Here is a 27062-nt window from a genome sequence, read left to right as displayed (position 1 = left end):
TGATTTTTTTTCAGGATTAATAGTAGTAAAATTTAGCAGCAAAATGCATTAAAAGTTCACTCTACTCAGGAACATGAGCAGAAATATGCAAAATAGGCACAGAAGACAAATCTATTGAGCAAGAAGACCGTATTTTCAAAGTTTCATTTTTCAGAGTAAATCAGAATTTTAAAGTGAAATCAATTTTTATTCAGGCTGGTTGCACAAGTGCAACTGAGCACAGAATTTCACTTGATTTTAGTGGGTCACTTGAGTGTAACAGGCCATGTCTACATGTGTATTTATGTCAGGTTAAATTTACTATGCAGTAAATTACTGCACATTAAGTGGTAAGAGGCCAGCATCTACACAAGCAGGCATTAAAGCAAATTAACACTGTGTGTGGACTGACTTGGGACTAAAATTAGTCTGAAATCAATCTACACACACAGTGCTACTGTGCAGTAAGGTGTCCACATGTACATTACTGCTCAGTAACTAACTAGGCATAACATTTGATACCTGCATTATGCTCAAGTTGGTGTAAGTCACCATATTTACTGTGCAGTACAGGTGTGCATATGTAGATGTGTGCCTGTGCTGTGCAGTAATTTCAGTTACTACTAGGGCTGTGCAAAACTTTGCTGTCTGTTTCATTTTGATGCTGTTTTGACTCCTTTTGAGCTCGAAACAGTGAAGTCTCAACGAAACAAAGGGCTTCGAAACAGCGTCAAAACGAAATGAGGCCAGTTGAAACATTTCGAAAGTTTCAAAGTTGAAGCTGGGCTTGACTGCAGGGAAACAGAAAGTAAGGAGAGGCAGGAGGAAGACGGGGGAAGGACTGCTATGATATTGACTGTGTAGCTGGTCAGTGACTGTGTTCCTTCCCTGAGGTCCCTTCCAATCCCAGTGCTCTGGAGGAAGGATGGAAAAACAGCATAAAAGACAGCATTGTTTGAACTGGCCTGCTTTCTGGCTTGGGGTCAGTTACTGAGCTATCTTCCAAAAGCTCAGCAGTGTTAGACAACAAAGGCTACTACCATTGATTTCCTACTTGCTATCCTAGCAAGTGGGATTCCACAATACCGTTTACTTTCTTTCTAGACCCTTTTATTTTTATTATTATATTCATTGATTGATTATTTTCAATTTCATAATTATATTGCATATTATAATATAGAATTTATATAGGAAAACACATATATATATACATTTATATATTTTTATTTTATTTATTATATTGCATATTATATAATATAGAATTTATATAGGGAAACACATATATACGTTTATGTATATTTTTATAAAGACAAGACACTACGAAACACACCATGAAGCACGCTGGAAAGGCAGCTGACAAGCCTTCAGAAAGGGGCAGAAGAGGGGGTAGAGAGAGAGGTGTCAGTCCCTGTCTCCACCAAACTGAGACGCAGCCTCTTTGCTACAACAAACAGGCATGAGGCATCCACTAGTACAGGCAGCAAGGAGAGGGGAGCAGTGCCATTGCCAATGCCTGTGCCTGAATCTGCATCCCCTCCAAGAGCACCAGCCATAACCCCCACCACCACCACCATGACAACAAGCAGCAGCACCAGCATGACAGTCTCCTCCACCTCTCTTTTACTTCCCATGCTAAGCCTTCCCATGCCAGAGGAAGAGCTGGAGCTGGAGCTGGATCTGAGTACCCTAGCAAGAGAAAGTCTGGGGAAGAAGGGGGAATCATCTGAGTTTGCTCCTTACCTTTAAGTTTCCCCTAGAGCCAGGTCTCGTTCCCTAGAAGGCACTTCAGAGGAAGCTGAGGTAGAGGTTGTGGAGGCAAGTGGCTCACTCTTCCTGTTGCTGTGCCTCTGCCTGCTGAGGAAGGGGAAGCATCCACACATGCACTTGCACCCCAGAATTGAGTGGGTAGTGTGGTCTGGGATCATTTTGAGCTGGCAGATGAGCCCGCATACGCTATCTGCCTGCACTGCTGAAGCAAAGCCAGCTGGAACAAGGGAACAAAACACATGAGCACCATGGGGATTCTGATGCATCTTCGCAGGCACCACCTCCTTGCCCTTGCTCCTCCTCAGCCTGGCACCAGCATGCGTGTGCCCAAAGGGAAGTCCCCCTATCACTCTAAAACTCCCGTCGCCCCAAAGCAGAGGTAGGCCACCATGGAACAGTGGGGGAAAGATGGACAGAAAGCAGGGCGCACTGCAAGACTGAGCGAGAACACCCAGAGCACTGGGGAAATATTTGCTGTGGATGGCCAGCCTTTCTCCTTAGTTGAGCGGCCAGGGTTCAGTTGGATCATGGTGCTCATGGCCTCATCATACCAAGTGCCCACATGCACCACCTTCAGCAGGATGGTGGTTCCCTCCCTGTATGAAGCATGTAGGGAGTACTTGAGGGAGGAGCTGTGTAAGGCAGGCCTGCAGGTGGCCTTACACTTCACCTCAGTCATCTGGAGCAGCCAAGGTGGAGATCATGCATACCGCTCCCTCACAGAGCACTGGTGTGACCAGTAAGGCTGTTGGTAGGCTCTCCTTCAAGCCAAGGTGATGGATGAGTCCCATACAGCAACAGAGATCATGGGGACTATGAACTGGTTAGTGCAGGGGTGGCTTATTGGGCAGGGTGAGCTCACTCGCAGGTTAGTAGTCACTGACAATGGGGCCAATATGGTCAAGGTGGTCCATGATGCCAACTTTGTTGGCATCCACTGTATGGCACACAAATTCCACCTCGTAGTCAGGGACACCTTGGAGGGGGACAGGGCTACTAGTGACAGTGCCAGCACTACCAGCAAGCTCATTTCCAAATGCAGGAAGGTGGCAGGCTACTTCCACTGGAGCAACAAGGCGGGCAGAATGCTGTGGGCAGAGCTGAATATCCCAAAACAGAAAATCATGCAGGATGTGGAGACTCAGTGGAACTCCACATACCTGATACTCGACAGGCTGGTGGAGCAACAGAAGGCCATCCATAAGATGGTCTTGCTCGGGGAGATTAGGATCAGTGCCCCCCTTAAGAGATCTGAGTGAGATACCAGCTCCCAGATCTTGGTGGTCCTCAAACCTTCCTTGAGGCCACCAAGACCCTCAACACCAGAGGCTGGAGATGAGCAGGAACAAGCAGGAGGCTGGAGAGAACAGGAGAATGAGCAGGAGGCTCATTACCCCCACCTCCTGTCCCCATTCATTCCCCCATCTCCCCATTCATTCCCCCATCCCCCATTCACTCCCCTGCTCCCATTAATTCCACCACCCCCATTTGTTCCCCTAGCACCCTGCTTGCTTTCCCAGCCCCCCCCCCCCCCACACATACACAATGGCAGTAACAGAGAATGAGCAGGAGGCTGGAGAGAGCAGGGGAAATTTCCAGCTTATCTCCAGTGGCTTGTCTTTAGCCTCCTGGAAACTTCCCCTGCTGTCTCCAGCCTCCTGCTCATTCTCCTGCTCTTTCCATCCCCCTGCTCCTTCTCTGCTACTGCCGGTGAGTGTGGTGGTTGGGGCTGGGAGAGCAAGCTGGGAGCTGGGGGAATGAGTGGGGGATGGAGGGAACAAATGGGGGTGGGGGGAACAAAAAGAGGTGGGGGAATGAACGGAGAGCACAGGGAACTAATGGGGGATGGGGGAAACAAATGGGGATGGGGGAACAAATGGGGAGCTGGGAAACAAATGGCGGGTAGGGAGGATGAACATGGAGTTGGGGAAAGGAACTGGGGCTGGGGTCAGGCGGGGCCTCCCCCAAGATCCCCTCCCCCATCCTGTAGCCCCCCAAACCCCTACTTACCTGGCACAAGGCAACCCAAGTCCCTGCAACTTGCACTGCTGCCTGCCCCACATGGGCAGGCAGCGTGCTTCAGCACCAGGGAAAGGGCCAACCACAGAGATGCTCTGGCAGGCTACCAGAGTGTTTCTGTGGAGGGTCGAACCTCCCATTGCCTAACCCGTTTTTTCCTCCAGGGTATTGTTTGAACCCTGGATATCCACGGTTCTAATTTTACCCCTGTGCTGCAAATTTGCAGTGTGGGCAATGCTTTTTGCTCCCACACGTGCCTCTTGCAGTGTCTCAGAGTGGTTTGAGATACTGCAAGAGGCACATACGTGGTTGTCTGAATGTGCCCTTAGAGGGAAAACTCTTCTCAATTTGCTGCTAATAAATAGGGAGGAATTGGTAGCAAATGTAAAGGTGGAAAGCAATTTGAGAGATGGTTGGTACATCTACATAAGATGTTACTGCTCAGTCATTACTGTGCATTTATTTAGTACTTGATTTAGCAAGTACTAAATAAATGCACAATAACTGTAGCACTGGCAAATATCTTTTAAGTGACACTACTGTGCAGTAGTCTAATAATACTGTGCATTAGCGTAATAGTACTGTCTGTGCTGTAACACACTACTGCACAGAATTATTCGGTTACTGTGCAGTCAGCTTCAATGTAGATGCACCCAGTGACCATGAAAAGGTACAGTTTAAGATCATAAGGAAAAAAGGAAGGGGAACAGCAGAATAAAGGCACCAAATTTCAGAAAAATAGACTCTAAGGAACTAAGGATTCTAGGGAAGGCAAGTCTAAAGGGAAAAGCAGTCCAGGAGAGTTGGTTTTACCTTAAAGAACATATTAATGGGACAAGAGCAGACTATCCTAATGCAAAAGGAGCATGGGAAAAAGAAACCATCCTGGCTAAAAGGTGAATTCTTCACTTAGATTCTTTTTTGAATTTCAAATAACAAAAAGTGAATAATGAACCATATCACTAAAGCTTTGGCAGGGACTAGGGGAATCAGAAATGCCAAGGCACAAATTGAGATACTGCTAGTGAGGGACACAAAAGGCAATGAAATAGCATTCTATAAGTGTGTCAGAAGTAGGAGAAAAACGAAGCGAAGTATAGGTCCTTTACTAAATGGGAAGGTCACTCTAATAATAAAGATGTAGAAAAGACTGAAGTATTTAAATGCATTTTTTACTTCAGTCTTCATGAGTAAGGTCAGCTATCAGATAATGAGTATACTTCATAGCAGGGACAGGGGAGGAATGGATCAAACCCCTACTGGCTCAGATTGGGACCATGGTATCCCTGCTGGGTCAGATTGAGCCCATTCCATCTTCACTGGGCCCTGCTGCTGCCCATTGGGGAAAGGGGGAAGTGGGGAGGGGTGCAGGTGGATGGGGAGCTGCCAAGTAGCCATATGGCATGGTGGGGGTGGTTCAGGCTTAATTCTGGCATGGGAAGAGCTGTCAAGCTCACCTGTGCCCACCCCAAGGATGCCTACCAGCTCCTCTCCCACCCACTCCCTGACTACCTTTCTCTTGGGCAACCACAGGGCCCAGAGGGGGGTGGCACAGGCTTGATCTGGGTGCATGGGGGGCTGCTCAGCCCATCTGCCCCCCACTTACAGCTGCACAGGAGCTCATTGCCCACCCATGCCCTTCTCTCCTTCTCCATCCCTCTTTCTCCCCTCTACTCCTACCTCCTCCCCCTTCTCCTATCCCTCCCTCTACCCTAAAGGCAGGCAGTTATTTCAGGCGGAGGGCTGCTTAGCGAGTTTTGGCAAGCTGTTGAGGGCTGCGTTGGTAGCCCCACACCTTGATGAGTGCCCTGCCCCCAAGCCTCAGGCGTGGGATGCAACTTCTGCGCTGCCTCCCTAGGCATCCTGTGTGATTTCCTTCTATGATGAGGTAACTGGCTCTGTGGATGCAGGGAGACCAGTGGATGTGGTGTACCTTGATTTTAGCAAGGCTTTTGACATGGTCTCCCACAGCATTGTTGCAGGCAAGCTAAGGAAGTATGGGCTGGATGAATGGACTGTAAGGTGGATAGAAAACTTGCTGGAGCATCAGGCTCAGATAGTAGTAATCAATGGCTTGATGTCTACTTGGCAGCCAGTATCAAGTGGAGTGCCCCAGGGGTCGGTCTTGGGGCCAGTTTTGTTCAATGTCTTCATCAACAACCTGGAAGATGGGATAGAGTTTGCAGATGCCACCAAGCTGGGAGTTGTAATAGATGCACTGGAGGGTAGGGCTAGGATTCAGAGTGACTTAGACAATTTGGAGGATTGGGCCAAAAGAAATCTTAAGAGGTTCAACAAATGCAAAGTCCTGCACTTAGGACAGAACAATCCCATGCACAGGCTGTGGGCTTTGTTGTGGGTAGGTTGTGTCTAACTAACCTCATCTCCTTCTACGACCAGGTTACTCACCACCTGCGTAAGGGAGATGAGGTTGACATCATTTACTTGGACTTTAGGAAGGCCTTTGACTTGGTGTGCCATGAGGCTCTCAACGCAAAACTGGGGGACTGTGGGCTTAACAATTCAATGGTCAGATGCGTGGGAAACTGGCTGTGGGGTTGGACCCAGAGAATACTAATAGATGGATCTGTGGCAACCTGGCAGAAGGTAGCCAGTAGGGTCCCCCAGGTTTCGGTACTTGGACCGGTGCTTTTCAACATCTACGTCAATGATCTGAATGTGGGGGTAAAAAGCACACTGGCAGAGTTTGCCGATGACACTAAGGTTTGGGGAAGTACAGCCATGCCTCAGGGTAGGCTGACAATCTAGGCAGACCTAGTTAGATGGGTGGACCAGAACCAGATGCTGTTCAACACTGAGAAGTGTAAAGTGCTACATCTGGAGAGAAAAAATCTGCAACAAACTTACAGGCTCAGCGGTGCTATGCTAGTTAGCACCACATCCAAAAGGGACTTGGGGATCATAAGTGACCATAAAATGAATATGAGCTGCCAGTGTGATGCTACAGATAGCAGAGTAAACAATACACTGGCATGCATCAACCGATGCATCTGAAGCAAAACTAAGGAAGTTATTCTCCTGCTTTACTCAGCATTGGTGAGACAGCAGCTGGAGTACTGCATCCAGTTCTGGGTGCTACACTTCAAGAAGGATGTAGAGAAGCTTGAGAGAGTCCAGAGAAGAGCCACTAATATGATTAGAGGCCTGAAGAGCAAGCCATACGAGGAAAGGCTGACAGATATGGGACTGTTTGCCTAGAAAAAAAAAAGACTTTATGGGGATTTGGTGGCAGCTTACAAATATATCAGGGGAGAGCATCAGTGACTAGGCAAACAACTGTTCACCAAAGCACCTCAGAGAAAAACCAGGAACAATGATCATAAACTCCTAGAAGAAGGTTTCAGACTGAATATAGGGAAAAACTTCTTTATGGTTCATGTGTCCAGTGTCCAGACTCTGGAATAGACTCCTAGCTGGGGTGGTGCAGGCACCTACCCTGGAGAGCTTCAGAAGGAGACTGGATGCACACCTTGCTGGGTTTTTTTGACCCCAGCAGCCTTTCCTGCCTAAAGCAGGGGGGCTGGGTCCGATGATCTCATGAGGTACCTTCCAGCCCTAAACTTCTGTGAATACTCTATACAGCACTGGTGAGGCCTCAGCTGGGTTAATGTATCTATTTTTGGGGACTGAACTTCAAGAAAGATGTGGACAGATTAGAAAGTCCAACAAATAACAACAAAAATAATATGAGATTCAGAAAACATGGCATGCAGGAAGGATTGGAAGAACTGGGATTATTTAGACTGGAGTAGAGGAGACTGAGGGGGTGAACTTTGGTGGCAGTCTTCAAATACTTAAAAAGTAGTTGTAAGGAAGGTGGGCATTTATAGACATGCTCTGAGAGCTGTGCTAATTAAAAGTGCATAGAGCGCCACGTGTATCAGCGTCCCTGAGCTGAAAAATGGCAGTGGGCACTTTGAACTAAAGCTTGTTGAGCCAGCTTTAGTTTAAAGCACCCCACTACCATTTTTCAGTGCAAGGATGCTGATACATGTCACAGTGGAGTCTGAAGGAGTATGGTACTTACCATACTCCAGCAGACTCAATTAATTGGAAGAACTAGGATTATTTAGGCTGGAGAAGAGGAGACTGAGGGGGTGAACTTTGGTGGCAGTCTTCAAATACTTAAAAAGTAGTTAAAAGTAGTTAAAAGGAACATGGGCATTTATAGACATGCTCAATTAATTGAGTCTGCTCCAAAAGACTGTAATTACAGCACATTGGAGCACCCTCCCATGATGTGTATAGGAGCCCTTTGACTGTAGGGGACAGGACAAGGAATAATGGTTTAAAGCTGTACCAAGGGAAATTTAGCTTGAATATTAAAAAGAACTTCCACAGTACGAGAGTGGTTAAGCATTGGAACAGATTATCACTGTTCTTGGAAGTTTTTAAGAGCAGGTTATGCAAACACTTGTTCGAAAATGGTTTAGACAACGAAGTTCCTGCTTTAAACAGGGTGTTGAATTAGATAACCTCTTAAGGTTGCTCCCAGCCATATGTTTCCATAATTCTATAAGGGAGAGACCCACAAAGGGACTTGAGGTTTGGAATATTGCATATCACAGCTCTAGCTTTCAGTGACTAAATGCTAGAGGCAGACACTTACCTTCATTTGGGAAACTGTCAATTCAGTTTCTTCCAGATTATAATCATGAACTATTTAAAAACAATTAGACTAATTCATTTATTTTTATTGCTTTAATTCCACTAAGCCTATTGATTACATGTAGAACCATGTAAGGGATAACTCTAAGTTTTTTAAGTGTGTGTGTAAATTTAGGTATCTGAGTAATCTCGTTAACTTCAAAGGGTCTTGTTATAAATCTAAAGATAAACTCAGTCTTAAGCACCTTGCAGAACCAAAGCTTTAATAGGGAGATGATACCTTGTTACATTTCTTCATTGCACCTAGTAAAGATTTAGTACATACGTGTTTATTAAGGGCACCTCTATACAAGCAGTGAGGCTGCTCTGATGTGCTGTAATTAATTGAGTCTGCTTGAGTGTGGCAGCGGAGGCACTTTAACTAAAGCTAGTTCAACAAGCTTTATTAAAGCACCCCCACTGCCATTTTTAAGCGTGTGGACACTGATACTTGAGATGCTCAGGGCACTTTAATTAATGCGGCTCTGGGAGCGACTCTAATTAAAGTGCCCTTGCCCCTGCACTCCCGTAGCATGTGTATAAATGCCCTAAAATTTTCTTCAAGTGGTCCAGCATTCATTAGTTGTATACATTACTAGAACAGGGAAAAGAATCCTATAAATGCTTCCCTGTAAAACAAAATTTCTGTATTGTCTAAATCTTAGTCTTTCTCAAATAGTCTTTTCCATAATTTAAAAATTATAACAGTGTAAAGCCCCAAAGCTGTAAACATGTGCTTGTGTGCTTAACTTTGCCCTGTTGAAGTCAATAGGATTACTCACATGCTTAAGTACTAGCATAAATGTCTGCAGGATTGGAGCCTAAATACATATCCAAGACTAACTGGTATCATTTCAGATAGAGGGACAATTTTTCATGACTAACAAAAAAATTGAAAACCCACTTCAACTGCAATTAGGAAAAGCACCCTCAACCTTGAAGCTAGTGATGGTGATTGCATAATTAAAGTACTTAGGCAAAGAAAATGGAAAATCTTACAAGCCTTTCTCATCAAGTACAGAACTGACTCTACATTACAGAATGTTTTGCATGCTGAAAGTAATTTATTTTCTACATTTTTATCAGAGAATGAGTAATCATTTCATAGTCTTCCTTCAATATACATTATTCATTACTCTGATAAGACTCAATAATATTCACATTTTAAAGAACAATTTTCCTTTAGTTAAAAATAGGATTTTTAAAAGTATTTACTCTCAGAGAATCCAGAAAAAAAAGTTTAAGATGGAAATAAAATAGCTACGTATTTTTTAAATAGTAAGTTATCTACTGGAGTGAAAGAAGTCTATTAGAAAGGTGCTTAACAATTCTATGACAGAATAACCAAACTTTCTGTTCCATACACCTTGCATTTTGTTTCTGCTCACTTAACTCCCACAATTTGGGGAAAGAGTAAAAAGCCAAAAGTTCACTGAATGTGTACTGCACAAGATTTCAAGCTTTACAATTATTTAGTCAACTTCTAGAAACATTTGTGTTAAGGAGCATGATGTCAGCAAGTTTCTTCTCTACTATTGTCAGTGTCATATGAAACCCTGCTTAGTCACATACTGTATTTACCTGAATCCAAGACAACTTCAAATTTAAAACAACCCCTCAATAATTAGGATGTATATATGGGCAATTTATAAATTGGTTTGTTATAATTTTCCATGTATAGAACCCAACTATTAGAGAGACATCTTAAATCCCCCCCACCCCTCCCCGCAACAGGGGAAGCAGTAATGGGCAGTGACAGGGGGGGCAAGGTGTGGGGAGGCAAGGGGCAGGGATCAGTTTGCTTGACTTTCATGCCGCCTGTGTCCCCCCCGTCCCTCCCCACTGCCTGCCTCGCTGCCACTGCCCTCTTTTTGGAGATAGTACACTGACGTTCTTACTGAATGAACCTTCAATAAGTCCTAGACCTCCCATAGTAACTGGGACATGAAGGATATACTCTGGTCTGGATAGACCCTAAACCCCTTTAGAAATGCCCAGCCGGGAGAAAATTGGTAGTAGTTCCATGGTGACTGTTTTGAAGTGATGTGGAGCAGATTGCCACTGCCTCAGCGTAGCAGGTGGCATAGTCAACTGGGACCAAAATGAACCTGGATGTCCTTGAACTGGGATCCAGTTCATAGATTCATAGATTCATAGATGTTAGGGTCGAAAGGGACCTCAATAGATCATCTAGTCCGACCCCCTGCATAGGCAGGAAAGAGTGCTGGGTTTAGGTAACCCCAGCTAGATGCCTATCTAACCTCCTCTTGAAGACCCCCAGGGTAGGGGAGAGCACCACATCCCTTGGGAGCCCATTCCAGACCTTGGCCACTCTAACTGTGAAGAAGTTCTTCCTAATGTCCAGTCTAAATCTGCTCTCTGCTAGCTTGTGGCCATTATTTCTTGTAACCCCCAGGGGCGCCTTGGTGAGTAAAGCCTCACCAATTCCCTTCTGCACCCCCATGATGAACTTATAGGCAGCCACAAGGTTGCCTCTCAACCTTCTCTTGCGGAGGCTGAAGAGGTCCAGGTGCCCTAGTTTCTTCTCATAGGGCTTGGCCTGCAAGCCTTTAACCATACGTGTGGCCCTTCTCTGTAGCCTCTCCAGGTTATCCATATCCCTCTTGAAGTGCGATGCCCAAAATTGCACACAGTATTCCAACTGCGGTCTGACCAGCGCCCGATAGAGGGGAAGTATCACCTCCTTGGTTCTGTTCATCATGCATCTGCTGATGCACGATAAAGTGCCATTAGCTTTTCTGATGACTTCGTCACACTGATGACTCATGTTCATCTTGCAGTCCACTAGGAAGCGAAGATCCCTTTCTGCTTCCATGCCTCCAAGCAGGTCATTTCCTAGGCAGTAGGTATGCTGGACATTTTTCCTCCCTAGGTGCAGCACTTTGCATTTCTCCTTGTTGAACTGCATTCTGTTGTTTTCTGCCCATATGTCCAACCTGTCCAGGTCTGCTTGTAGTTGTTCCCTGCCCTCCGGTGTGTCCACTTCTCCCCATAGTTTTGTGTCATCCCCAGACTTGGACAGAGTACACTTCACTCCCTCGTCCAAGTCTCTGATGAAGTCACAGCCTCTTAACTTGTTCACCAGTATGGGGTGGGATACCGTAACGAAGACCTTCCTGCAGTCTAAGTAAATGACGTCAACCCCTCCTCCTGTGTCCAGGCGTTTTGTAACCAGGTCATAAAAAGAGACTAGATTAGTCAGGCATGATCTACCTGCTATGAACCCGTGCTGGTTTCCCTTCAGCATAATTTGTCCTGCCGGGCTCTCGCAAATGTGAGCCTTGATAATTTTTTCAAAGACTTTGCCTAGGATGGAGGTGAGACTGACTGGCCTATAGTTGCCTGGGTCCTCCTTCCTCCCCTTCTTGAAAATGGGGACCACATTGGCCCTTTTCTAGTCCTCCGGCACCTGGCCCGTGCGCCACGAGTGTTCAAATATTCCTGCCAGTGGCTGCGCAATGATGTCAGCCAGTGCCTTCAGCACCCTCGGATGGAGCTTATCCGGGCCTGCCGACTTAAATGCATCCAGTTCCTCCAAGTGCCTCTGCACTATCTCAGGGTCTACACATGGTAGTCTGGCGCCCTGCTGCTGCCTCTCTACAATCCCAGTGAGAGCCCTGTCTTGCCCCTCGCTTAGGAACGCTGAGGCAAAGGACTCATTGAGGAGTTCAGCCTTGTCCCCCCTGTCCGCCACCAATTGCTTATGCCCATTTAGTAGAGGTCCTATTCCACCCTGGGCCTTCCTTTTACTCCCTATATATCTAAAGAACAATTTTTTGTTATCTTTAACTTGGGATGTCGTCCTCAGCTGCATGGTAGCTTTGGCCTGTCTAACTGCCTCCCTACAAGCACGAGCAAAGGAGGCATACTCCTCTTTAGTAATCTCTCCCCGTTTCCACTTTTTATATGCCCCCCTTTTAGCCCGTAGACTGCTCTGGATTTCTCTGGTCAGCCAAGGAAGCCTCTTGGCCCCTTTCTCCCTTTTTCCCCGCATCGGGATTGTCTCCCTCTGTTTCCGAAGGATCATTTCCTTAAGGCACAGCCACCCTTCCTGGGCTCCCAACTCTTTAAAACTCTTACTCTGCAGTGCGTCCTTGACTAAACACCTGAGTTCATTGAAATCAGCTTTCCTAAAGTCTAGCACTTTCACCCTACTAGTTACCTTACCCACTCGACGTCTTATGGTGAATTCTATTATTTGGTGATCACTGTCCCCCAGGTGACCACTGATCTGTAGGTCGCCTACCATGTCATCCCCCATTGCCAATACCAGGTCCAGTAAGTCATTCCCCCTAGTGGGACCATGTACCTCCTGCGCCAGATGGAGGTCCTGTACACAGGATAGGAACCTGCGTGTACAGTGGGTTCTCCCACCAAGTCTACCCCAACCCAATCAAATGGCAACCAGCAGGGTGGGCACTGGTGGGGCCCTATTAACAGGCCAGGTGGCAACCAGCTGGCGCTTGGGGCAGGATGTACAAGTCTTTGACCTCCTGATATACCCCATGCGAAAACCAAAAAATGCAGCAGCACTCTATGCTGGATCTTTTCCACCCTGGAAAGCATGGATGACTGGTGCCTCCTGAGTTTGGCGGGGCACTCGCAGGCACCACCATTGGTAGCAGCAGCGGGGCCGGAGCTGGCAAGCTCCTGCAAGCGCTGCCACCATCAGGAACCCTGTTAGAGGGAGTACGTGCCCCCCCTCAGCACCCCCTCCATGCATCGCCTATGCCCAGAAGTCCCCCCCAGGGTACATTCTACCCCCAAATGTCCCCCCCAGTTTCAACAACTCGTGATGGTATTGCTTCACGACCAATAGTTGGTGCCACCAGGCCCCACCAGGCCCCAGTGACCTTGTCTTTGGTCACCCTCATCAGGAGGTACCCCTTCAGATGAAAATGGGAGTCCTGGGTGACTGGTCCTGGCATGTGCTATGTCCCAACTGGCTATACAGAAGGACATATACCGGCTCCTCCCTTTGATCCCTGATGAATTTTTGGTCTTCCTCAACCTGATCTAATCTACCCTGCAGATGAGCAGCAGAGCATTTTTTATCCTTTTCTTCCTTTGTGGGGGGGTTCAGACAACACTGAGCCGCTACCCCTTTTCCAGAACAGTTCCTGTGGCTGGTGAGGGCCTTCTGCCTGACCCGTCATTGCTCTTGGCATGACTGGGGTTGTAGTCCAAAAAGTTCAGGATCCAAAAGGAAATATTTCCCCTAGGTCTGGTTCTGTGCATTTGGGATCCACCTGGGCTTTAATCCATTCTCTGAGCCAACTAGATCAGCTGGGCCATTGATCCCCAATCCCACCATGGAGTAGGCTAGATGGTGGACCAGTGCCTCTCTTACTTGTCTCTCCTATCCCCTACTGGTCATATTCAGGTGTACTATGGAGCAGGGTTGAGTATCTCCATTAATTCATGTGATATACGCACCTTTACCTACTGGCATATCTACCAGACTCATAAACCACTTGTGTACAAATGTTTACCCAGAACCTGAGCCTATGAGTCCAACCACATGGATATTCCTGATCTTTACAGGGACCACATATCCTCTCAAGTCTGGGCTCCCCTGTCTTTCCTCTGAGACAAAGGTGTAGGAATATCCACAGTCCATTTGGGGGCAATCTCAATGTCTGTGTCCTTTCTCCGCATATTGGAAGTACAGCATCTGCACCTCCCTTCCTCTTTCTAGACTGCTGGGATGTCCCAAGTAGTTTTCTTCTCCTGGCCTCCATTTGAAGGCTCCCTTCCTGTTGGAAGCCTCATAGGAGATGGAGGTAACAACCCTATCAGAAGACTTCCTAGACCCCTGGCTGGTTTACTGCAGATCCCTGGCTTCTTTGGGCCCATAGGTAGTTTTCCTGGGGCTCCTGGCAACCTAACTCTGCCCCCATTAATTCTTCTGAGCTCTGTGTGGCTTCCTCCTGGTTAGCCACCCAGTGACTATATGCCTATCTCTGGGATTTTACTGAGAGGATGGTGCAGAATTGCTCCAGTGCCACTAATTCCACAACCTCTGCAGCCAAGTGCAAGTCTGGGTTGAGCCATCAGGTGCATAAGTCTTTAAGCTTCTAAGCCATAGCCCAGGGCCACACCTTTGGGTCCCAAGCTTATGACCAGAACACATGGTGAAGAGCCTTCTCCATAAGTCCAAACTGTTCCAATATGGCTGCTTTTTGGGCTGTATAATCCTAGGCTTCCATGGTCTGCTTCCATGGTCCAGTAAGTAGCCTGCACCTCACAGCCCATGTGTACTGAGACCACTGATATGCCTCTACCACCCATTCAAATGTGGCAAGAAAATCCTCCATTTTGTCTCCTGGTCCCATTTTTGTGAGGACTCCTCTCTCTAACCTCGGGGAACCTAGTGACTCACCAATGAGGGTAGGGATCCATCTAGCATCCAATTGCTATTTCAGGAACTCCTGCTGATGCTGCTACTGCTGCTCTTGCTGAAACGGCTGCAGTTGTTCCTGATGCTGTCTCTGGACCTGTTGTTTCCAGGTTTGGAGCTGTTGAAACAGCTGCTGCCACTGCTGTTGCAGCAGCCACTCCAGCCATTTTAACAGGGTTCCAGTCTCCATGGCTGATGTTAGGTTTAGAGTATCCACATTGCCCACCACATATAGTAGTTTGTCAATCAGTTCTTTATTTTTCCTGGGGCAAAATTGCTCTCACAAAGAAAACCAATGCCCATAACAAAACCCTAGACAGAAAACCAATGCCCATAACAAACAAACATACACTCAACAAATGATTAACTCACTGCTACAGTCCTTTCTTTGACACAGAGAGAAGACACTAGTGCTCTGCTCAGTGCTCCCTGCTTGGCACTGCCCTCTTCCCTCCCTCCCCCAGATCCACTCCATGGGAGCTTTTAACTTTTTGGGGGTCAGATTCTCATTGCTCTTGTTGACATTGGATGCACCTATACCTTTGCTTCAGGCAGGCACAATCCCCACATTGATCACAGCACCTGCCGGTTGATAATAGGCAAGTTCATTGATATACAGTGATAGGAAATAAAAGCAATGTAGGCAAAGCAAATACAGTATATATTACCCAAATTCCCCAGTCCCAGAATATATACAAGGTGAGCGGTCCATCCAGCCACTGCATAAACACCACCTTGAGGTCCTTTATTTAAATGTCCACCATCAGCAGCCTTAGAGGTCGGGACTGTTGCCAACTGCTTCTTCTTCTGTTTTTAAAACTCCTTCTTTTGTATTTTTTCTTTTCCTGGTGACTTCTGATCCATGGCTGTCACTGGTTGGTTGTCTCTCTGTGGTCACATGCCCACATGTCCACCGTCAGCAGCCTTTAAATACCATTTCTAAGCCAACACTCTCAGCTGGCCCCCTTGAGCAGGCAGGTTATCACTTTTAACTGCCTGAAGCTGTGCTCCCACAGCTGAGCCATGCGCCTGGTTACATTACCCATACTGAATAGCTTTCTAGAAGACTTGTATTTATTTATTTACCTTATTATAAGACATGGTCATGTTGTACGTGCTGCAACACTTCCATTCAAAAACCAGCATTACCTATAGTTAGAGTAAAGCATATTTACTGCGGTTTAAGAATGATGAATTTCTTTTCTAGTTGTTATAAACTGTTATAAACGGTTATAAACAGATTTTTATTCAACCCAGTGTTAATTACTATGTTATCTTTATCAGTTATTTTTGGCACATTTCTGTGTGTCCTTGTGATTCTATATCTATTGAACCTGAAACACAATCCATTCCTGGTAAGACTTTCATTTAAATTTAATATTTTAACCTTTAGGTTGCAAAGCCTTAAAAAAGAAATATGACGCAAATGTAAATTGATGGAATCCTGCCATTCCAAGCCCAGAGACACCCAGAAAAAATAGCCTCCATTCATTTCAAAGGCAGCTGCCTCCAAAACCTGATTATGGTAATCTTTAATGTTGATATTAACTATTTCATTGCTAGCCAGTGCTTTAGGACTAGATCCAAGACAGAATTTCAACACCTAAAGCAGGATTAAACAGATCTTGCAAACCAGAGAAACCTTGCTTAACCATAGAGATAGACACTAGGGCTGTGTGAAGCTTCAAGTGCTGATTTGATTTGGCGGAGATTTGGCCTGATTTGGTGGCCGAATCTCCAAATTGAATCAGAGGACCAATTTAAAGGTCTGAATCAATTCAGAAAATATTGGGAGAGCTTCGGTGATTTGGGCAGTCTGCGCCCACTGCAGCAGGGAGCAGGACCCAGACTCTGAGCTGGTAAGTAGGGGGCGGGGGAGGGAGGGCTGGAGGAGGCAGGGGGCAGCAGGGGTCAGTGGAGATCGCCCCCTTGCCTCGCAGCAGCTGGTGAGTGCAGGCTTTTTTTTCAAAGATCCAGGAGCTGGGGTCAGGCGCAGCTGGGAGACTGGGTGGGGAATGGGGCCTGTGAGATTCGGAGAATCTCACAGGCCCCATTCTGTGCAGCAGCAGCCCAATCTCTGAATCAGATTTTATTGAATCAATTCGGGACAGTGATTCGAATCACTGAATCGAGTCACTGTCACCCAGTTGGGCGAATCTGAATTTGAAGTGAATACTAGCCACTTCGCCCAGGCCTAATAGACACTTAAAACTCAATGGTGCATCTCTCTGCCTGTGTCTAGACAAGATGCTGACTACACAGTAGTCTGAGACTACTGTGCAGTAGTGTTGTGTGACAGAAAGCATGACACGGTGCTACTGCACAGTAGTCTCATGCTACTACTCAGCATCACAAAAAAGCCGTTCCTTGGTGCTACTATGAAGTAATATCTGCACAGTCAGCATCTCACGTAGCCATGGGCAGCATGGCCTGAAAGTTCCCTGGGAACTGCAGTTCTGCCTCTTCAGAACTGCTGGTCTAAACGGTTGGCACCTAGGTCCTGCCAACACCTTGTTCAGATACAGAAATTAGGCAGAGCAGTGCTAAGCTCCCTGAGGGGCCCAGTTCAACAGATATGCTTCAAGGACACCAAACACAGGCTAACATGTTTGGGCAGTTGCAGTTGCAGTGTTTTCATTACAAAATGCAGCACTGGAGAAGAAAAATTGGTTGCCAGGCTTCACGTCCTTTCTATAACAGGGTACTGGTTAGAGCAGTGGTTCTCAACCTTTTTCAACTTAAGTCCCACCAACCATTTTGTCAAAAAACCTTGGTTCCACCATGATAAAAACAAAACCCCACTTTTTCCAAGAAGTGTATTTTTATGTTTATTTCTATAAGTGTGCAAACAACTTTGATTTTTTCAATCAGGCAATGAGTTGAAATCCCACCTACACAACCTTTAAGTCTCACCAGTGGGACGTGTCCCACTGGTTGAAAAACACTGGGTTAGAGCACATACCCAGGAAGTGGGAGACCTAAGTTTTGGGTCCTCCTCAGCCTGAGGGGGTTCAAGCACATTGTCCATTTTCCAAGAGAGTTTCCTTAATGGTCTCCTGGGTTGGCAAAGTCTCCTTCTCCCCAAACCTGGATGGTTGTGTGGAAAGGAAATGCAACTTTTTAACTCGATGATTAGGGCACTCACCTGGGAGGGAAGAGTCCCGGTTTGTGTACTCTGCTGCCAGATTTATGTTTTATTTCTTTTTCTTCTTTTTTCTTCCTTTAATCCATTAGTTGATTAATATAAAATGTATCAACAATGATAGGGACACTTTGAGAAGGCTAGGCACCTACAAGTTAGGCCAAATAATGTGAAGGTGTCTAAGTCTTTGAGTCCTTACTGCCCAAAGCCAGTTTCCCTCTTTGCCTGCATAAGTACCAGAGTCCTACCCAGGTTTCTACATTCCTTTCACCATTTATAACTTCCACAATACAGATAGGTATCTCCAATTCCACATTTGGGAACACATTAAGAATACAACATTAATGGATTATATATGTTAAATTAAAGTTAATGTCATACTATAAATGAAGGCAAACCATACCAATTGTTATTCAATTTACCAGTTAAGACAAAAAGAACCCCTTTAATTAAAATTTACCTGAAACTATGGCATTTAAAAAAAAAATGTTACAGTTGAGTGCCACAAAAGCTAATGGTTTAGCTGCAGGATTTAGGTCAATTTTGACACAGAGGACATGGAGACTGACTTACATGAGATTCTCCATTCAAAGTGTTCACCATTACATTTATGTTGACTACATGTTCGCTGTCACCCTATATTTTGCTGCCACAGTAAACAAAATTGAAGTTTCTGTAAAGAAACCTTGTCTTATGCTCCATGGGAGTGGCATGCTGTACTTAGGTGTGGAGGCCTAGTTTGATCTTCAGAGGTATGTGCTTCCTGCCCCATCTCAAAAATAGCTATATGGGTTCTGACTTCCTAATACAATGCTTGTCTGTCCTCCTTTGTCTTTTGTACTCTCCAGCAGTCAAGGTATTGTGCAGCTGGCGTATGCCAGCAGGAAGGGATATTGCACCTGTAAGCACTGTATAGTGATGTGTGAAAGCTAAAACAGAAGGAAATGGTAATGACTAGAGTGTATGTCTGCTGATCCAGTTTCCTGGGTTTTGTTTAGACTTAAGAAAATGGTGCTTTCTCATTTGAACTATGCTACTTTCAGCTTTTTGAGAGCTTCCAATCTTGTTAAATAGTCTGTCTATCAAAAGGCTTTCCCTATGCAGTTTTTTCCTTTCCAAGTGGTGAAACTTTGAGATGTAATCATCTGTATCTTATTCAGCATGACAGCAATGAAACCATTTAAAGCACTGATGCAAATCAAATGTGATCCTAATGCTATTTCTAAATAGAATCTCTTCCAACTTTCAACAGCTCCACAAACCAAGGCTTTCCAGTCACATATCAAATAAATATATCTCTGCATGTTTATGCATTTCTCTGCCATTGATGACTATGATTAACTTGGTTAGTACATAAAATCTTTATCTCAGTATAGTTTAGTTCCTTTTTCACCTTAAGCATAAACTAGACACAGTCTCTTGTTTTCATCTCAGTGGATTTTGGTATTTCTCTGCAAACCACTTCAGTTATTAAAACATATTCCAAAAAAAGAGTCAGTATTCTCATCTACTTCCTCATTTACGATATCTATACCCTGAAAAGCAAGCAAGTGTATAACTTTCCCATTGTCCACATAATGAAGAAATGACTTGATACTTGAGGTGAATAATGATGCAACCAGACACTGTATGAATTCAGTAATACAAACACACCATGTTTCTGCTTTCCCCACAAGGAAGGTCTTGCAGCATTGACTTTTGGAGATTATTAATGACAGAGTAGTCCCTGAGTTTGATCACAGCCAAGGTGTTTATCTTACAACTCATTCTTGCATAAATTGGAGACATCAATGTTATCAAGCTAATGGCTTTATAGAGCTAATTAATGGGTACATTCGTTGGGGGCAGGGACTTCTTTTTTATTCTGTTCATTTATACTCCCCAGAACTATCCAGTCCTGGTCCATTGTGGATTTTCTTAGGTGACAACACTAGGCAAATATTCCATTAAAATATATCTGCTTTTGAATCAGACTCACAATTTAACTTGCATGATTACACGTGACCACACTTTCCCTTTTGAGTCCTACTTAATTATTTAATTAAGGTCAAAGTCCTTTTCTTAAGTACCTAGCTATCCAGCAGAGACAAGAAAAAGGTACAGCTCCTCAGCTAGCATAAGAGGTCACAAAGCATAGCTTCATTGAAGAGAATGGAGAATATATGAAAGCTGAGGTTCTGCTTGAAGAACCCTGAGTTTCCTCTTCTTCAACTTGTTCAATATGTGTGAAGTCCACAGACCACAACTGAGCTATTCTTGGCTTATATCACTAGGTCTGAGAGAAGAAACAAACCTATGAGTTTCTTTTATAATTTAAACAGTTTTACAGATGTTTATCGTTATCTTACATAGTTGCCTACAACACTATAAGTTCACTGAAATCATAAAGATGGTTTCTTCTTTCCTTTTGATTCACTCTGTGTTTTTCTTGCAGGTTTGGGTGGATGCTGGTACACAGATATTTTTCTCCTATGCCATCTGCTTAGGATGCTTGACAGCTTTGGGGAGTTACAACAACTACAATAACAATTGCTACAGGTAAGGCATTCTTCTCCTACCCTTAACTTTTAACAGAGGCTTCACTCTTGCAAGTCATGTGTATGGAGAACTGACCCTTTCCAGCATAAGCTATGGAGGATATGCACCTTATTGGTCTAACTATATTATTGAAAAATAAAGCATTAGGAGAAGTTGGAAATATTGAAATATTTTACACTTATCAGATTTGTTTTGTACGATATTTTTAAGTACTTTGGCTTATATTTTGAATTCTTTTCTTCAAATTGCATCGTAGAGTAAGTAAAGTACAATAACATTGGCTAATATATCACCAGAGTTCTCTATAGAAATTAGGAGAAGCTTTGCTGGTCATTTCAGAGAGACTTAAGCACTTGGATTTGTGTGTGTCGGGCTGGATCCTGAGCAAAATTTGCATTTATTTTATTGCTATTTAGGATCAGATCCATGATCAGGAAAACAGATGACTGTTTTTTTTCCGCCCATGTAATAATACAAAATAATAAATTATTGTAGACTGGTGTCATATTACACCTTTTAGCCTGCTATCCCTAGCATATAATTTATCCTAAGAGATTCCATTTCTGTTTGTGGGAAAATATGTACTTAAAGTTTCATAGTTTCATAGTAGCTAGGGTCAGGAGGGACCTGAACAGATCATCCAGCCTGACCCCCTGCCACAGGCAGGAATGAATGCTGGGTTCACAAGACCCCAGACAGGTGATCGTCCAACCTCCTCTTGAATTTGCCCAAGGTAGGGGCGAGGACCACCTCCCTGGGAAGTTGGTTCCAGATTTTGGCCACCCTAACTGCAAAATATTGCCTTCTGACCTCCAACCTAAACGTATTCTCCATCAGCTTATGACCATTGTTACTTGTCACCCCAGGTGGTGCTGGGGAGAAAAGAGCTCTGCCTATTTGCTGTTGATCCCCCCTAATGAGTTTGTAGGCAGCCACCAGGTCCCCCCTCAGCCGCCTCTTGCTGAGGCTGAACAGGTTCAGGTCCTTCAGTCTCTCCTCATAGGGCCTGTCCTGCTCCCTCTCACCAAGTGGGTGACCCTCCTCTGAACCCTCTCCAGGCTGGCCACATCCCTTTTGAAGTGTGGCGCCTAGTACTGGACGCAGTACTCCAACTGCGGCCTGACCAAAGTTGCATAGAGGGAAGTATCACCTCTGTGGACCAGCTTAAGATGCACCTTTGGATGCATGACAAGGTATGGCTGGCCTTGCTGGCTGCGGTCTGGCATTGGCGGCTCATGTTCATCTTGGAGTCAATAATGACTCCGAGATCCCTTTCCGCCTCTGTGCTTTCAAGAAGGGAACTCCCCAGCCTGTATGTATGCTGTGGATTCCTTCTCCCAAGGTGCAGCACCCTGAATTTGTTTACATTGAGCCCCATCCTATTCTCATCTGCCCACTTTTGTAGTCTGTCTAAATCTAGTTGCAGCCTGTCTCTCCCTTCAAGTGTGTCCACCTCACCCCACATCTTAGTGTCATCAGCAAACTTGGATAGCATGCTTTCCACCCCCTCGTCCAAGTCGCTGATGAAGATGTTAAAAATTGCGGTCCCGAGAACCAAGCCCTGGGGTACCCCACTGCTCACATCTCGCCAGGTTGAATATAACCCATCCGCCACTACTCTCTGGGTGCACCCCATCAGCCAATTTTTTACCCATCCAACTGTGCAGGCATCAATGCCGCAGTCACTTAATTTATTGATGAGGATGGGATGAGAGACAGTGTTAGTGTTAAGTTAATGTTAAGTTGAGTAAATACTTACATGCTGTCTTGAACAGGGCTGTGTTTTCTGATTTGGAGCTTTAATATTAAAATGCTACACATTAACCAGGGCAAGTAAAAAGAAAAAATATTAATATTTTGAAAAGTCTCCAAGTGAAGATGTATTCCAGATTATGTATGAATATTCTGTTAACTGGGCAAAATCTAGGGAAAAGTCAACAAAAATGACTCCCTTGAAAATCAATGTAATTAAAAAAAAAAAAAGAATTATCCAGTGGATGTTTTACATATCGCTGTATCATGGTAGCAAACAGTTTGCCAGGCACATTCAAAATGCTGATCAAGACTCAGTCAGCTACAGATATCTGTGTCATTTTTCAGAACATGACAGTTTACCCAAAATTTGCCTTTGGAAATCATGAAATAGTCAGATGCAATTAGACCGTTCATTTGTGGGACTACATAAAAGCAATTCCTTAAATACACCAGTCCACAGTACAGGGAATGATAATGTAATTTTACCTCCATACATTGATTTCTGAAAATGAGTTGTCATTAGCTCTGTATAATGTAAACTGCTACTTTTTCTATATCAGTTGGAAGCTATTAAAATAACAACCCTCTAATACGCATTGATATGGTAAACAGAGCTGTATTGCTTTTGTGTGAGAGAGTTATCCTGTAATCATAAGGGTAAAATTCCTTAGTCACGCAGCTAAGTGGCATGTCTGTTACAGCAAAACTGCAGTTTTGAGCACTTACAGGTTGGGATTCTGTTTTCCCTTGCAGCAAAGTAAAATTGCCTTGCCTGTGTGCTCACCAAAAATAATAAAGTAGAGTTGGAAAATATTCCTAGGTTTTAGCCAAATAGCCTAGTGGTTTAGGGCATTTTCCCAAGAAGTGAAAGATCCAGCTTCTGGGCTCTCCTAACATAGACAGGGTTTGAACCTATTTCCCAGCAAAATACTCTGATCATCAGACCAATCTCTTCAGCCCTCCTTTTAAAGTACTTTGCATTTACTATTCATTGAGTAAACAGCAATAGGAAAGTCTCCCTGCTCCCACCCTCTTAGAAACAGAATCCTAGACTAGAACCCAGCCCCTTCACTCCCCCCTTAGTTAAAAACAGCATCTATTTTACTGAACCATAGGCCCTTTAGCATCTTTTAGCTCCACATCTCTCTATCTTGGCTGCTCAATGGGCCAACCTCAAGAAAAGAGCTGGAAAGTAGTCTGTATGTTTTCTAGTTAGTGTACATATTGGTTAGCATATTATTCAATAGTGTTTAGCATTTGACATTAAGTTACACATGTTATATTTCTATAGCAATATACAGATTGAGATTGTAGATGATGCCAAAGCAACATAAAACAACCTAGAGAATTTTAAACTTATTTTACAATGTAAGTAAAATCATTTAAGGAGATCAAGAGAGGCAGTCTGAGGCAATACATTTTGCACTCACTCATATCCTTAGTCCTACCTTTCCTTGCCATGGATTTCTCTTGGCCATGTATGTACCTGGTATACATTGGCATAATCCAATTTAAGTCTTGGAATGATGCTGATTGGCATCAGCTAAGGAAATGACTGAGATAATAACAGTCCCAACTGTCCCAAGTGGACAGCAGCATGTAATGAAAAGCTGTTCTTGTTAGCACAAATCAATGCTTTAACCAAACCAGTTGTCAGATTTTTATTTTCAATTATGGCATCCCTTTATAAACATGACTTCACTCATGGCCTCAGTCATTGCAGTAATCTCTTGCTGTGCTTTTGAGGCTCATTACTATAATATGTTTATATAGGATTGGAAAACATATAAGAGTTTCCCTCTTGTGTGGAAGGCAGCAATGGAGGGTAGTAATAGTTTGTGCTAATTGCTCACCGACTCTTCTTTAAAGAATACACTAATGGGAGTGAAATAGTCAGAAGCTAGACTGGAGGCTCTTTGGCCCAATATACTCTTCTTTTATGAAAGCTAATTATTAATCTTCAGGAAATAATGCAAATGTGAATCTTTGTTAACAACCAAAATACACACTGGTTATCCCCGCTGTCCCAGTCCACAATCTATGACTCTTAATCAGACTTCATCAAGATGGACTCTTTTTTGTGTCAGTCAATGGATATCATAACTCTGAGATAAAAAAGGATAATGCTTAAAAAAAATAAAATAAGTTCTTCCAACTTCAAAGATCAGCTACATAAAGAGACACAGAAAGCCATTTGCTCATCAAGTAGGAGCAATGACCGCTTATCCACCACATCCTGATTTGTTTAGGTTTAATTGTCTGTGATTTGGGAAGGAACATGAAAGTGACCAGTTAACATGATTGTGTTGTGGTTAAAACAGAGAGAGAGAGAAAAACTTTGAAGGAATATTCCCTGTGATGGACTAAAGGAACCTCACAGATCACATTATTCTCAAGTGGATTTGATTTTTCTTTAAATCAGCACTGTTCAGAAGGCAGCATTCCTACTTAGTTTCTCATTCTCATAGATTCATAAATCCATAGATTGTAGAGACAGAAGGGACCACAATGGATCATCGTGTCCGACCCCCTGCCCCTGGCAGGAAAGAGGACCAAGGTCAGATGACCCCTGCCAGGTGACTATCTAGCCTCCTCTTGAAGACCTCCAAGCTAGGTGATAGCACCACCTCTCTTGGAAGCCCATTCCATATCCTGGCCACCCTTACTGTGAAAAATTTCTTCCTAATATCTAACCTAAATCCACTCTCAACTAGTTTACACCCATTATTCCTAGTCACTCCCTGGGGTGCCTTAGTAAACAACGATTCCCCTATTCCCCGTTGACCTCCCCTAATAAATTTATAGGCGGCCACAAGATCTCCCTTCAGCCGTCTCTTGTGAAGGCTGAAGAGATTCAGCTCTCTCAGCCTCCCCCATAGGGTCTATCACAAAGGCCACTAATCATGTGAGTGGCCCTCCTCTGGACCCTCTCGAGATTCTCCGCGTCCCTCTTATAGGTGTGCTGGGGGTTCCTCCTTCTTAGGTGGAGTACCTTACATTTATCTTTATTAAATTGCATCCTATTTCTCTCTGCCCATTGATCCAACCTGTCCAGGTCAGCCGGAATCTGCTCCCTGCCCTCTGGTGTACTAACTTTGCCCCATAACTTGGTATCATCAGTGAACTTGGAGAGGGTGCTCTCCACGCCCTCGTCCAAATTGCTGATGAAGATATAGAATAATATTGGTCCGAGGACCGAACCCTGCAGGACCCCACTGCCCACCTCCCTCCAGGCCAAGAAGGAACCATCCACCACCACTCTCTGGGTGTGGTCCCTAAGCCAGTTGGCCACCCACATGATCGTGTAGGTGTCCACTCCACATTCTGCTAGCTTCCTAATGAGGATAGGGTGCAAAACTGTGTCGAAGGCCTTCCTAAAGTCCAGGAAGATGACATCAGCCTCAGCTCCCGCATCCAGGCAGTGTGTGACCTAGTCATAGAAGGCTACAAGGTTTGTCAGGCAGAATCTACCTGTGACAAGCCCGTGCTGGTTTCCCCTCAGCATCGTTTCCCCTGCTGGGCCTACACAAATGTGTTCTTTGATTATTTTCTCCAGCATTTTCCCAGGAATAGAGGTAAGACTACTGGTCTAAAGTTACCCTTCTCATCCCTTCTCCCTTTCTTGAAAATGAGAACCACATTGGCCCTTCTCCAGTCCTCAGGGACCTGGCTGGAGCACCACAAGTGCTGGGAGGAGCAGACAGTCATAGGGAAAAGGCAGTAGGAGTTGAGAGGAGATCAGGAAACTAGTGGAGAGGGATGGGGGCTAGAGCTGAGAGAGAGAGAGAGAGAGAGAGAATGAGGCTGGAATTTAAGATAAGGGAGGGACCGGGATTTAGTAAAACATGACCCAACTCAGGATTGCAAATGACAGTGGTTTTATTGAACAGGGGAGATGGTGACACAATATATTATTGGTTCCCTTGCACCCACCCACACAATGGCAGCAGGGGTTAGAGAGGCTTGGTGCAGGGGCTGAAGTCCACTGAAGTCCAGGAGGAGAGAGAGAGAGAGAGAGAGAGAGTCCAAATTGTAGAAGGAGGTGTGCAGGTAATATCTACCTATCCAGGCTGGAAAGGGGTCCTTGTCCAGTAGGTGTTGTCCAGAGGGGGGTCGCCGGCACGGCCTCTGGGTGGATAGGTGGTGTAGCATGGTGCTGGTCCAGATGGAGAGGGCATCCCGCTGGGTCTGTCTTCACTGCCCCTTTTTATAGGGGCAGACCGTGTGTGACCCTAGTGACAGGAGGCATGCCCAGGCAAGGGTCAGCCTGAGCATGTGTGCTCCATGCAGGGACGTGCAGTTTCGGGTGTCTGTAATGCTGAGAGTTGCTGGTTCTGCAGGGTCTTTTGTCTTTCAAATGCTGGGTTCTTGTCTCTGTTCCTGGGTCTGTAGTTCCTGAATGAATCAATGCAAGGTGATGGCCCAGTCATTACAGGCCATTCAGTAGAGGCCTGCTACCATTGTATTTCATTCATTCCCAATCACTCTCATTCATCCGGGAACCAGTTTACATGGGAGGGGTACATAACTCATACAGTTGCGACACAAGGGATGCCCGGGCAGAGGACACAAGATGGAGACTTGACATACAAAATGGAAACTTGACGTTACTTTGGTTCACTTACAAACACAGGCCTAAACCATACAATTTCTGTATGAAACAATAAAAATCAAAATGATAATAATACAATAATATAATATGCAACAGTAAGAATCAATACAAACCTAATAATAATACAATATACAACAGTGGATGTCCAAAACCAAAAACTT

General features: G+C 44.8%; 1 protein-coding gene across 2 annotated transcripts in view; it reads left to right on the top strand.

The window, feature by feature from the left end:
• Positions 1 to 27062, top strand: part of SLC6A11 (solute carrier family 6 member 11) — a 303122-nt gene that overhangs the window by 212163 nt on the left and 63897 nt on the right. For both annotated transcript variants that reach the window (XM_014595398.3, XM_006263824.4), the window contains one exon: positions 20431 to 20534. In XM_014595398.3, the coding sequence (XP_014450884.1) occupies positions 20431 to 20534 (104 nt within the window). The remainder of the gene's footprint in view (positions 1 to 20430; positions 20535 to 27062) is intronic.

The sequence above is a fragment of the Alligator mississippiensis genome, chromosome 12, assembly GCF_030867095.1.
Source record: "Alligator mississippiensis isolate rAllMis1 chromosome 12, rAllMis1, whole genome shotgun sequence".
Taxonomy (NCBI): Eukaryota; Metazoa; Chordata; order Crocodylia; family Alligatoridae; genus Alligator; species Alligator mississippiensis.
This window is presented reverse-complemented; position numbering and strand designations above follow the sequence as displayed.